General features: G+C 42.9%; 1 protein-coding gene and 1 long non-coding RNA gene across 2 annotated transcripts; one reads left to right on the forward strand and one right to left on the reverse strand.

Moving 5' to 3' along the window:
- Positions 1 to 1,427: 1,427 nt before the first annotated feature.
- Positions 1,428 to 11,375, forward strand: psat1 (phosphoserine aminotransferase 1). The gene is made up of 9 exons (XM_029124860.2): positions 1,428 to 1,626; positions 2,260 to 2,320; positions 2,443 to 2,512; positions 3,484 to 3,689; positions 5,245 to 5,417; positions 6,472 to 6,641; positions 7,462 to 7,590; positions 9,578 to 9,715; positions 10,174 to 11,375. The coding sequence occupies exons 1-9, from the start codon at positions 1,570 to 1,572 to the stop codon at positions 10,274 to 10,276; spliced, it is 1,107 nt and encodes a 368-aa protein (XP_028980693.2). The 5' UTR covers positions 1,428 to 1,569; the 3' UTR covers positions 10,277 to 11,375.
- A 113-nt stretch (positions 11,376 to 11,488) lies between these two features.
- Positions 11,489 to 13,423, reverse strand: LOC117595404. Its single transcript, XR_004576653.1, has 3 exons — positions 13,370 to 13,423; positions 12,972 to 13,096; positions 11,489 to 11,686 (listed from the first exon to the last, which is right to left on the reverse strand). It is a non-coding gene; the product is annotated as an uncharacterized LOC117595404 (long non-coding RNA).
- Between the last annotated feature and the right edge of the window lie 842 nt (positions 13,424 to 14,265).

Consider the following 14,265-nt stretch of genomic DNA (forward strand, 5'->3'; position numbering starts at 1 on the left):
AGGCCAGTTCAGATCATAATTCGGCCTGGTTTGAGAAATTTGCAGCCTTGAACCGGTTAGTTGGAGAGAGTTTGAAGCCCCTGGGGACCTACCTAATCGCCAAGTCAAGTGCACTAGTGGTTTTAGAACGTCGGGGATTCTTTCCCTAGTTGCATCTAATCTCGTTGCAAATCATTGATCTGAACTGGCCGTAAAATGTATCTTTGTTGTTCTGAACATTTGAACTTTAAAATCTATTATTTTTCAATCAAGTACGACAGATGCTCTCAGGATATCCTATGACGATCTCATTGATAGTTTTGCAGCAAGGAAATCGAGGCGTGTCCAGTTTTAAGACAGAAACTGCCCTTCCTCTGCTTTAATAGCACGCAGAATACGATTTTGAGTGTGTTTTTTGTTTACCCAGTTTATGCACCTGTTGTTAAATATTTGATTGCACATTAGTAAATATTTTTATTTTTTATTTAGTCTTTATTTATATTTTTTCTAACAGCACACTATGTTGATTCTACTTTATTGTTAACATTTTTTGTACACCTGTTATCGCACTTGTAATTATTTTGTGTTTATAGAAGTAAAATTAAGAAGTGTTATTTCCCCTGAAGTTGGCTTATTCTTTTGGGGGGGGGCCAACATTTAGAGATCTTGCCTAAGGCGCCAGATTTCCCAGAAACACCTCTGTATTTAAGTGTCTGATATCTTTATGTTTTTGTTATATTTAACTGACTGATATCCTTAGTGTTGTTATATTTAACTGACGAAAATTCTTATTGTTGTTATATTTACCTTACTGTTATCCTTAGTGTTCTTATTGTTAACTCTCTGATAACCCAGTGTTGTTTTATTTTACTGTCTGATAACCCTAATGTTGTTATATTTAACTGTCTGATAACCCTAATATTGTTATATTTAACTGGCTGATATCCTAGATGCCGTTGTATTTAGTCTGATAACCCTAGTGTAGTTATATTTAACTTTCAGATATCCTTAGTGTTGTTATTTTGATTTGATTTCATGCAGACCTATTTCATTTCCTAGTCCAGATAGCCTACATTTACAGTTCTAAATATAACTTGCTTGTTGTCTGTAGTTCTATATTAATAAAAATTAATAATGAAGCTGTTGTTTACTTGTGTGTATTACTGCACTTTTGAGAGAAATACTTCATTTGTAGAAAATTATATTTTAGGCTTGTGGTTATGTTTGATGTTCGGTTTAGGGCTGGTGATAGAGATCTTGGGGTCCCCATAAGGATAGAAAAACGAACTTGAGTGTGTATTTGTGTGCGCTGATCACGTTTTCGTGGCGTGATGATTAGACCAATCACGGTGTCTCGAAATCGAGTTCAACCAATGCCCGCCCACTCAGTACTCTTTGGCATGTGAACTTGACCAATAGGAATATCTCAAAAAGCGTTTGAGATTTTCAGATGCGTTGAGGTGCTCAGACCTACGCCGATCCAAGTGAATAGAGAAAGGGAAGAGAGACAGCGGTGAAAAAATTAGGCCATCCGCATCACTGGGAATCGGTCTACCTTACACAATACAAGCACTTGCAATAACTTTCAAGATGGAAAAGAAACAGACCATTAACTTCGGTGCTGGACCTGCAAAACTGCCACAGTCAGTAAGTTTGCTTTGCGCTGTGCATTGGACAACTAGAATATTAACAAAAACAGGCTTCGGATAATACTGTTTCTGATATGCGAATTGTAGAAGTGGAAATGTTCTCTTTGATATTAGTGAAACTGTTGTATCTCTATTAATAAGCAGGCTGATGTGTAATTCTCATCAACACCTCGTACCTCGCCACAGTAAACCTACATTGTACAAATGTTGGACAGTGAAAAATAATCGATTTTTGCAGAAGTAACATGGGAAAACATGAGCAACCTGGCACCAGGTAAGGTACACGTTTTGGCAGGATTTCCAGCGAAACTAGATTGTGTGTTGCATCAGCCGCCATCCATTCATGGGGACAACTTGATTTTCACGCTCTGGTGCCTGGCAACACACTACCATCTGGATTGTTGACGGTAGAGGGTGCTAGGGTCATCTTATGTTCAAGTCGATACTTCTCTACAGCCCGTTTTCTCCCAAGTACATTGTTGTGGGAGTGGTTGAGGTCGATTACATTTACTCGAAGTATTAAACACAGGCAAATCTATAGTGTCCCTAAGTTCGACTGTTAAAATGCTGTGACAAAATCAGATTTTATTTGTTTTAAAGTTAATTGAATGTTAATGTGTTGTGTTCTCAGGTGCTTTTCCAGGCCCAGAAAGAGTTGATGGATTATAACGGAATTGGCATCAGTGTTCTTGGTTAGTGTCTGTCTGTGTACATTTATGTCTGTTTTGTCGTGCTTTGATATTTCTGTCTAACGGCATGATATCTTTGTTGCCTTGTAAGTAATTAATTAATGAGTTGTATTTTGTGACTGTAGAAATGAGTCATCGGTCATCAGACTTCAACAAGATCATGAACACCACAGAGAACCTATTACGAGAGCTGCTGTAAGTAAGGTACCTTGTCCTGGGGAACCCTGTCCTGGGCTATTAGTGAGGGACCTCTGTCTCTGCTCATACCTCATGAAAACAATTGGAAAACATTTGTCTTTTGTCTCTCAGTTTTTGGCCATTAAAGTAGAACACAAATGTATAAATGCTATGTAAAAACTGTCCCCATCATGATGTATATAAATAAGTTAGCCAGTCACTTGTCATGTTATCAGAGAGTGTTTTACAGGCAATAAGGTGTAACTGTCACAGCATGTGCAAGTCTTCATGTAGTCATTTTGTAAAATCACTTTGTGACAACAGTTGATGTAAAAAGGTCTTTATAAAATTAATTATTGATTGATTGATCAAGTGAAATCAAAGCCTTACTACTTGTCAGACTGTTTGTGCATTTTAGAACGCACATCATATGCTAGGCTACAGTCTTTCATTCCTGAACACACATCATATGCTAGGCTACAGTCTTTCATTCCTGAACACACATCATATGCTAGGCAACAGTCTTTAATTCCTGAACACACATCATATGCTAGGATACAGTCTTTCATTCCTGAACACACATCATATGCTAGGCAACAGTCTTTAATTCCTGAACACACATCATATGCTAGGCAACAGTCTTTAATTCCTGAACACACATCATATGCTAGGCAACAGTCTTTCATTCCTGAACACACATCATATGCTAGGCTACAGTCTTTCATTCCTGAACACACATCATATGCTAGGCTACAGTCTTTCATTCCTGAACACACATCATATGCTAGGCAACAGTCTTTCATTGTAGATCAAGCCATCACACCATTGGCTAAGCAACTCTGTGGTGCTGTGGAATGCAGAAATGGCTTGGTGCAGAGAAGTTCAAGCTTTTCAAGGCAATTACATAACTTGTGTTTTGTCACTACAACTACACAGCTATGAAATACACGCATATTTTCTGACATCTCTCTGTCCTCACTTATTTACAGGAGTATCCCCGACAACTACAAAGTAATGTTTCTCCAAGGGGGTGGGTCTGCTCAGTTTAGTGCTGTCCCACTCAACCTGATTGGTCTAAAACAGGACAGATGTGCTGATTACCTGGTGACGGGCACCTGGTCATCCAAAGCTGCCAAGGAGGCGGAGAAATACGGGAAAGTCAATGTGGTCCATCCCAAACTGGAACGCTACACCAGTAAGAGTTGTGAAGGGGGCAGGGGGTTCAGTGTTAACTGTTTAAACTGACTCTTACACACATTCACACACGTTCACACAGAATGACTCTCCTCATGTCTCCTGTTGATACTATTGGACTCATGCCACATACTATATTTAAAACATATGACTGATTCCATGTTTGATCATAGGATTGGGTATGAATAGTGTGCACTGTGGGGTTTAGCTAAGATCACTGTAAAGCACTTTGACAACTGCTGATGTGAAAAAAAGATTACATTTGATTGAATGTGCTTTGGGATGCTAAATTGAGGGTGAGATCAAGCTTGCACTGGTTAATCAAGCAAACAGTGTACTCACTCTCTGGCAGGGCTGAACTCTGAGACAATACTCTCACACCATATAACCACAATGCGATTGACCACCTCTGAAAGACACTGAAATTTAGACTGGCTGGTCTAACCAATGGTCATGGTCATCTGTGCTAAATGAGAAGATGTTTTTCTACTCCTAGTGATGTTGAATGATTAGATCCACAGACAGGGCCCCAGAAGACATCAAAACGACATGTTCTATAGCCATTTCTGACTGAGGTAACCTTCTTCTGCATTTCGGTGATCAGTGCGCCAACCAAAATCAAGTTCCAAGACGTTCAATCTCAATCAAAATAAAGTAGGCAGTTATAAATAACTGGCAGTGTGAGAAACCTGGCAGTGCGAAGCTGGCATGAGAGGCGCTGGAATATAGAGCTCCAAGCTTCAAGTTAACGATTAACTTGAAGCTATCTAAATACATAAAGACAAATGACCACGTAAAACTGAATAAAGACAACCTACTGACAAATATTAGGTTCCTTTAAACTTATTCAGAAATTCAGCAACAAAACAAAAACAATTGTTGCCATGTTTTTTAACCCCTTGACTAAAAACGATGGACTTGTGACTCGACTAGATCTGAGCTGTGGACTTGACATGACTTAGCCTACCCAATATTACTTGGGACATGACGTGATTTAGCCTACCCATTATTACTTAGGACTTAACTTAGGCTACCCAATATTACTTGGGACTTGCCATGACTTAGCCTACCCATTATTACTTAGGACTTGACTTAGGTTACCCAATATTACTTGGTACTTGACTTGACTTAGCCTACTCATTATTACTTGGGACTTGACATGACTGAGCCTACCCATTATTACTTGGGACTTGACATGACTTAGCCTACTCATTATTACTTGGGACTTAACTTGAGATTTGAAGGACTTAGGACATGTCCAATATCTGTCTATAACCCCCAGTCAATTACGATCTCAGCCCTAATGCCATATTCATATTTACAGAGCAGTTCAGAGGTTAATTTCAGATTCATAATTACAGAATAGTTCAAAGGTTAATTTCCTGTCTTAAGTGTGTCCTGACGGTTGTCCTGTGGTTGTTTTGATGGCAGTGTGTCCTGACCGTGTGGTTGTCCTGCGTTTGTATTGGTGACAGTGTGTCCTGACTGTGCGGTTGTCCTGTTATTGTATTGGTGACAGTATGACCTGACCGTGCGGTTGTCCTGTGGTCCTCCAGAGATCCCTGACTCTAGCAGCTGGTCGTTGACCGCGGGGGCTTCCTATGTGTACTACTGCTGCAATGAGACAGTGCACGGAGTGGAGTACAACTTCACCCCAGACACACACGGGTCTGTCCTGGTCTCCGACATGTCCTCCAACTTCCTGTCCCGGCCCGTTGATGTTTCCAAGGTAACCCAGACCTATATGTGTTTACATAAACCCATCCAACCTTTACCCCTGAACACCAGCCCATTACTACCCCTGAACACCAGCCCATTACTACCCCTGAACACCAGCCCATTACTACCCCTGAACACCAGCCCATTACTACCCCTGAACACCAGCCCAGTACTGCCCCTGAACACCAGCCCAGTACTGCCCCTGAACACCAGCCCATTACTACCCCTGAACACCAGCCCAGTACTGCCCCTGAACACCAGCCCAGTACTGCCCCTGAACACCAACCCATTACTGCCCCTGAACACCAGCCCATTGCTACCCCTGAACACCAGCCCATTGTTACCCCTGAACACCAGCCCATTGCTACCCCTGAACACCAGCCCATTACTACCCCTGAACACCAGCCCATTACTACCCCTGAACACCAGCCCATTACTACCCCTGAACACCAGCCCATTACTACCCCTGAACACCAGCCCATTACTGGTGCTGGTATGAAACCAGTTACTAATGTTCATTCCTTGACATTTTGTTAATACATTTTATTTTTATTGTTTCAATTTTCTTAAATGTTCATTTATTTGATAAAGGGCTTGTATGTAAGCACTTTGCTGTCAGTCATAATCACTGGAGAACACGCCATGGTTCTCTATCTGTCTGTGGTATTTATTCTGGCATCAATACTACTGTAGGAGCACAGCTACATCTTTACCAGGCTTGGACCCCACAACATTTTAGTTTTCTACTCCACAGATCACAATGACAGCAATCCATCTGGCTATTATTTATTAAAACTACATTTCCATGTATCTATAAAAGCTCTAGTATCCAGGGTATAATAACAGTAGTATTAATTAAAACTTTAGGATCTATTAAAACCCTAGTGTCTATAGTATTACAAATCTAGTATCTAATCAAACTGTAGTATCTATTAAAACTCTAGTATCGGAAACAATGTTATTATCTACTACAGCAGAATGGTAATAACATATGAATAGCTTCTAAAGGACTGTGTTGTTTATGTTGTTTCTAGTTAACTCTGTTATTGTTCTTGTTGATGTAGTTTGGGTTGATCTTTGCTGGGGCTCAGAAGAACGTGGGCTGTGCTGGTGTTACCGTGGTGATTGTGAGAGAGGACCTGATTGGTTACGCACTGAAGGACTGTCCTATTGTCCTGGACTACAAGGTGCAGGCTGACAACAATTCTCTGTACAACACACCACCCTGCTTCAGGTAACACACCACCCTGCTTCAGGTAACACACACCACCCTGCTTCAGGTAACACACACCAGCCTGCTTCAGGTAACACACACACACACACCAGCCTGCTTCAGGTAACACACACACACACACCACCCTGCTTCAGGTAACACACACCAGCCTGCTTCAGGTAACACACACACACCACCCTGCTTCAGGTAACACACACACACACCACCCTGCTTCAGGTAACACACACACACACACCACCCTGCTTCAGGTAACACACACACACACACACCACCCTGCTTCAGGTAACACACACACACACACCACCCTGCTTCAGGTAACACACACACACACCACCCTGCTTCAGGTAACACACACACCACCCTGCTTCAGGTAACACACACACACACACACCACCCTGCTTCAGGTAACACACACACACACCACCCTGCTTCAGGTAACACACACCACCCTGCTTCAGGTAACACACACCACCCTGCTTCAGGTAACACACACACACACACACACCACCCTGCTTCAGGTAACACACACACACACACACCACCCTGCTTCAGGTAACACACACACACACACACCAGCCTGCTTCAGGTAACACACACCAGCCTGCTTCAGGTAACACACACCAGCCTGCTTCAGGTAACACACACCAGCCTGCTTCAGGTAACACACACCACCCTGCTTCAGGTAACACACACCAGCCTGCTTCAGGTAACACACACCAGCCTGCTTCAGGTAACACACACCACCCTGCTTCAGGTAACACACACACACACCCAGGGTTAGAGTGTCTGGTTTTGCTCTAACCAAGCTGTATCACTCCAGCATCTACATTATGGGTCTGGTTCTGGAGTGGATTAAAAACAACGGAGGAGTGGAAGCCATGGAAACACTCAACATGAAGAAGTCTAGTATGATCTATGACATCATCAACTCCTCAAACGACTTTTACGTGTAAGTGGTTAGGGAAGTGGGTGGAGGGGGAGGGAGGGAAGGGGGAGGAGGGGTGGGAGGGAAGGGGGAGGAGTGAAGGGAGGAGGGGGAGAAGAGCAGGGGTGGGAGGGGAGGAGGGGTGGGAGGGAAGGGGGAGGAGTGAAGGGAGGAGGGGGAGAAGAGGAGGGGTGGGAGGGAAGGGGGAGGAGCGGGGGGGTCCCTATGCTTTGATAACTTCCCTTGATTGTCTGTGAAGTGTTTGCTTTATAAGATGCATACCTTCGTCTAACACATTTTTCCCCCCGTCACTAACTGGTGTGTTTGTGCTGGTCAGGTGTTCGGTGGACATAGTTATCACTATGGTAACTGGTGTGTTTGTGCTGGTCAGGTGTTCGGTGGACATAGTTATCACTATGGAAACTGGTGTGTTTGTGCTGGTCAGGTGTCCGGTGGACATAGTTATCGCTATGGTAACTGGTGTGTTTGTGCTGGTCAGGTGTTCGGTGGACATAGTTATCACTATGGTAACTGGTGTGTTTGTGCTGGTCAGGTGTCTGGTGGACATAGTTATCACTATGGTAACTGGTGTGTTTGTGCTGGTCAGGTGTTCGATGGACATAGTTATCGCTATGGTAACTGGTGTGTTTGTGCTGGTCAGGTGTTCGGTGGACATAGTTATCACTATGGTAACTGGTGTGTTTGTGCTGGTCAGGTGTCTGGTGGACATAGTTATCACTATGGTAACTGGTGTGTTTGTGCTGGTCAGGTGTTCGATGGACATAGTTATCACTATGGTAACTGGTGTGTTTGTGCTGGTCAGGTGTTCGGTGGACATAGTTATCACTATGGTAACTGGTGTGTTTGTGCTGGTCAGGTGTCTGGTGGACATAGTTATCACTATGGTAACTGGTGTGTTTGTGCTGGTCAGGTGTCCGGTGGACATAGTTATCGCTATGGTAACTGGTGTGTTTGTGCTGGTCAGGTGTTCGGTGGACATAGTTATCACTATGGAAACTGGTGTGTTTGTGCTGGTCAGGTGTCCGGTGGACATAGTTATCGCTATGGTAACTGGTGTGTTTGTGCTGGTCAGGTGTTCGGTGGACATAGTTATCGCTATGGTAACTGGTGTGTTTGTGCTGGTCAGGTGTCCGGTGGACATAGTTATCACTATGGTAACTGGTGTGTTTGTGCTGGTCAGGTGTTCGGTGGACATAGTTATCACTAAGGTAACTGGTGTGTTTGTGCTGGTCAGGTGTTCGGTGGACTAAGTTATCTCTATGGTAACTGGTGTGTTTGTGCTGGTCAGGTGTCCGGTGGACATAGTTATCACGATGGTAACTGGTGTGTTTGTGCTGGTCAGGTGTTCGGTGGACATAGTTATCACTATGGTAACTGGTGTGTTTGTGCTGGTCAGGTGTTCGGTGGACTAAGTTATCTCTATGGTAACTGGTGTGTTTGTGCTGGTCAGGTGTTCGGTGGACATAGTTATCACTATGGTAACTGGTGTGTTTGTGCTGGTCAGGTGTCCGGTGGACATAGTTATCGCTATGGTAACTGGTGTGTTTGTGCTGGTCAGGTGTTCGGTGGACATAGTTATCACTATGGTAACTGGTGTGTTTGTGCTGGTCAGGTGTTCGGTGGACATAGTTATCACTATGGTAACTGGTGTGTTTGTGCTGGTCAGGTGTTCGGTGGACATAGTTATCACTATGGTAACTGGTGTGTTTGTGCTGGTCAGGTGTCCGGTGGACATAGTTATCACTAAGGTAACTGGTGTGTTTGTGCTGGTCAGGTGTTCGGTGGACTAAGTTATCACTATGGTAACTGGTGTGTTTGTGCTGGTCAGGTGTTCGGTGGACATAGTTATCACTATGGTAACTGGTGTGTTTATGCTGGTCAGGTGTTCGGTGGACATAGTTATCACTATGGTAACTGGTGTGTTTGTGCTGGTCAGGTGTCCGGTGGACATAGTTATCACTATGGTAACTGGTGTGTTTGTGCTGGTCAGGTGTCCGGTGGACATAGCCTGTCGGAGCCGTATGAATGTTCCATTCCGTGTGGGAAAGAAAGAGGGAGATGAAGCTCTGGAGAAGAAGTTCCTGGATGGAGCCTCCAAACTGGGAATGATCTCACTGAAAGGACACAGGTAGGATACACACATTGTTTTCTATGTTCCCTCACTTAATCTAACTATATCGCATAAACCTAACCCTAAACCTAACCCTAATGCATAAACCTAAAAGCAACCCCAATTCTAAGTTTTATACTAAATTTAACTTCTGAGCCAGAAGGCCTTTAAACCTTGTGGGGGCTGATTACTCAGGTTTTACTGTCTTTAAACCTTGTGGGCGGCTGATTACTCAGGTTTTACTGTCTTTAAACCTTGTGGGGGCTGATTACTCAGGTTTTACTGTCTTTAAACCTTTTGGGGGCTGATTAAACAGGTTTTTTAAATCTTTTTGGGGACTTTAAGTTCCAACTTGTATTGTAACACCTATCTCTCACACACACACACACACACACACACACTCACTCTCTACACACACACTCACTCTCTACATGTGTGGTATAGCTGGCTTCTCTCTTCACTGGGTCCCTCTACAGGTCAGTGGGGGGAATCCGTGCATCTCTTTACAATGCTGTGACAGTGGAGGACACTCTGGCGCTGGCCAATTACATGAAGGACTTCCTCCAGGAAAACCAATAGGAACAGGCTTTCCTGCTATGTTAGTGTGACTTCCACAGCTGGCACCCTGATAGTTATTGTAAACAGGGAATATGTTGTCATTTGGGACCAATAGGTTTTTAATGTGAACAGGGAATATGTTGTCATTTGGGACCGATACTTTGGGAGCTGAGCTCAGTAAGCAGAACCAATCACAAGGTCACAAATACATTTTTAGGGAAACAAGCTAAGAACATTCCCTATTATTCATGATAGTTTTCTAATTGACTGTTTCTTAACCGTGGAATGTCCTGAACATGACTTCAGGCAACATGCCGTGGTACCTTCCAGCATAACACAGTGGACATATCTCCCTCCATCTCTCTGGTCCCCAGGATGATGTTAGAATCGCTTCCCGCTAATGGGGATTCAGATTAACACACTGAACACTGAACTACATCCTGTTCAGGTTGACCTCAGTCACCTGGAATCCCTGGCTTTATCCCAATCGGTGCCTTATTCCCTTATGTAGTACACTATTTTAGTCCACCCTATTCCCTCTAGTACACAACGTTAAACCAGAGCTTAGGGGCTCTGTGCTAGGAATAGTGTAGGATTTGCGGTGCCCTCCAGCCACAAGAGTCTGAAACTCTGTCCATGCTGGGCGGGGAGTCGGCTGGGTCGTGGCCTAGACAACCAGGGCAGTTCCTAACCAATCAGTGACCTTGATTCCCCACCCAGTCTGTTGGGGCATTAGTTAGTTCCATGGTTGATATAGAATTCCCGTGAGGGGCCCATTTAAACTGCATGCCTTTAAACTGAATTCTCTCTGAAGAGCTTGATAGCATTTCCATGCCTTAACAAAACACTGTGATTCTCTGTGATTCTCTCTGAGACTCTGAGATGTTTTTCATTCCTTTACCACTTTTTATATTATCTATTTGTTTTGGCACATCATCCCGAATAGAGCTCTGGTCTAAACCTGTGTACTATATAGGAAATAGTGTTTAATTTGTCTCTAAGTTCTCTTGTCTCTGTGTAGATTAACTGAAGTGCTTTATTGTACAGTGCATACATCCATAGTTGGATCTGTCTAAAGAGTTGTATTGAAATGCTATTAAAGTCTAACCCTTACATTTTACTGTGTCCTCTGTGTTTTATTATTTACATACATTATTTGTCACCAGTGATTAACTTTGTTATACTTCAGACACCAATGTCCATCATCACATAGAGATCCAGCATCTCCAAACATAACTCTGATTGGCCTGATGCTAATTAGTGATTGAAAATGTGAACTTTGCGAGCGCTAACCCCTAACCGTTCAATATATGTTTTGACAAGAAACACATTTATCTCAGGATCTGCAGTGGTCTTGAAGTATTTACAACCAATTTGAATTTTGTGAAACACTCTTAGAGATTCATCTGCGCAAATCTTGATCCATCGTGTCTGTGGACAAAACTTCAGTTAAGGTCAACATAAAACATTTCTGAATATCCTCTAATTAAAGCAGACAGTCTGCTCTATAAACCCACAGTCATATCATTTAAAATCAAGAAGGGTCACTTACCAATACCTCTAGTATTCACTGTCCCTTCTACATCAATGTTTAAATGTTGCTTCATTTAGGTGTATTTATTGTAAAACGTCAGATTTTATTTAAGTTAATTCAAGTCACAATTGTGCCTCCAAATTTATTAGACTTGATACCCCCCCACCACTTTCAGGAAATCCCCCTTGATTATTCATCACCAGCGTGTTTTGGAATTTACTGTTATAGCCCTGCTGTCTGTAGATCTGATGCTGAATCCCAAATGAACCCCCCCACCCTCCACCATGGGCAGATTTCCACCATGCTTAGGGAGTGAAAAGGATCAGGGGTGTAGGGGGACAAAAGACTGGAAAGGCCTGCCTAAATATATGGAACTGGCATTCGTTTTTCTGATATTGAGACATATATCAAAATCTAAATACATCCTAAATTACATTTCTGATTGTTAATGAGGTTTGAATAATCTTAAAAGGATATAAATATGTAAAAAAAAAAATATTTATACTTATGAATTTAATGTAATGAATTTAATGCTGAGCTGAATTCCATCTTTCAATTTGAGGCTGTGTCCCAAAGTTGAAGCATTTATGTTAATTCCCTAGACACTCGGTCACCCTCTGAGTGTCAGCCAGCAAGACATGACACTGAGAAGCTTACCTAGTGGATAGGGGGTGGATTGGAATCCACAATAAACATAATCTAATTTCCTGTGGAATTATTAAATTTTATGGCCACAAGATGGAGTCACTGACAAAGTTATAAATCTGGACTACTTCGGTCAACTTTGAAACCTCATTTTAACAAATAGAAGACATTTGAAGGCATCTGAGATCTGAGCAAACCTAATACATCTATAAATGTACTACTTTGGACTACATTGGTCATTCTCTACCACAATCATAAAGGACCCAAGTAAGTTGTCTAAAATGACTAGGTTTTCCAGAGGTTCTGTTGAATCTTCCAATCAGGAATGCTGAAAAAAAACACAGAATTTTGACAAAGATGCCATAATTCCCTCCTCTCTGCAGAACTTTCTGCTTGAGTCACTTAATCATATGCATTTAACCTCTTAGTTATAAATGTCCTTGAGTCATGACAAAGGTTTAAGAACTTGGGATTTGGGAAGCAGGGAACAGAAAAGCCAGTATTGAGAGATAGACAGATTTAGAGGGAGAAGGATACATTTGAGAGAGGCAGGCTGTGTAACCCCGGACGGAGGGTGTGAATAGATTGCCCGGTGATCCCCACTTCGTCAGGTTAATACCGCCAGCAGTCCCGGTAAGATGACAGCCAGCCCGGTAAGACAGCTGTAATGAAAAACACCAGGAGAGACAATATCTGAGGGCTTGTCCGCGTATAAGGCCTGAGATTAGCATCAGCGCTAGCGGGGGGAGTGAATTTTCAGGTACAGATTAGCCTAGACGCTAGGGAAGTGAGGTAGAGATTAGCTTTCACGCTGGCAGTAGAGACTGGGATAGATCAGCTTTAGCGCTAGCAGGGTGGCTGAGAGACGCAGACCGAGTCGGAGACGAGGCTTTAGTGTATCGGATTGAATATTCTTTCTCTCTTGGAGTCGCTACCTTGATTGAGGCTCAGCTGAAGGGCCCTCTGTACCTGTACGACACACTGACTTCAGAGTGACGTCTTTCAGACAGGCGTCTTCAGAAAGTCTGTGAAAGAAGTCTTCTGGTTCTTCTCTCTTGGGGAAAGTTTTTGTTAAATGTTTTACAGAAAGTGGTAAATGTGTGGGTGTGTGCAAACCAGTGTGTCTTTGTGGGTGAGTGTGTGTATGCGTGTCTGTGGACACAAGTGTGTCCCAGTAAATGCATGTGGGTGCGGGTGTGTGTGAACCAGTGTGTCTGTATGTGTGTGTATGAAACTGTGTGTTGGTGTGTGTGTGTGTATGTGTGTGTGTTTGTGTGTGAACAAGTGTGTCTATGTGTGTGTATGAATCTTTGTGCATTTATGTGTGTGCATATCTGTGTTTATATGTGTGTGTTTTTGTGCATGTGGCTGTGATCAATATAAACAGGATCTCTTCTTGACCTTGTCTCTCAGCAATATCCCATAATAGTATTTTTCTCTCTCGCTCTCTTCCCTCTTCTACATTAAATATTAAATGCACTCATGTTTTTTTAGTTTTTCACTGTGGTTACTTATGATATGGTTCTTTTTTCCCACCTGCTTTGGCAATGTAAACAACTGTTTCCCAGCCAACAGCCCTTTAAGTTGAAAATGTTGAACTGAGAGAAGAAAGAGGAAGGGTGAGCTGTTTAGGGATGTGTGAGAGTGTGTGAGGATGTGTAGGGGTGTGTGAGGATGTGTAGGGATGTGTGAGGATGTGTAGGGGTGTGTGAGGAGGTGTAGGGGTGTGTGAGGATGTGTAGGGATGTGTGAGGGTGTGTAGGGATGTGTGAGGATGTGTAGGGATGTGTGAGGATGTGTAGGGGTGTGTGAGGAGGTGTAGGGGTGTGTG

Source organism: Esox lucius, chromosome 13, assembly GCF_011004845.1.
Source record: "Esox lucius isolate fEsoLuc1 chromosome 13, fEsoLuc1.pri, whole genome shotgun sequence".
Taxonomy (NCBI): Eukaryota; Metazoa; Chordata; class Actinopteri; order Esociformes; family Esocidae; genus Esox; species Esox lucius.

What these genes read in the sequence shown, in the direction of transcription:
- psat1 (XM_029124860.2), top strand. Translation starts at nt 1,570, where the DNA reads ATGGAAAAGAAACAGACCATTAACTTCGGTGCTGGACCTGCAAAACTG. An exon ending in AATTGGCATCAGTGTTCTTG is followed by an intron (nt 2,321 to 2,442) that starts GTTAGTGTCTGT and finishes TTGTGACTGTAG; the next exon opens with AAATGAGTCATCGGTCATCA. An exon ending in TCCTCAAACGACTTTTACGT is followed by an intron (nt 7,591 to 9,577) that starts GTAAGTGGTTAG and finishes TGTGCTGGTCAG; the next exon opens with GTGTCCGGTGGACATAGCCT.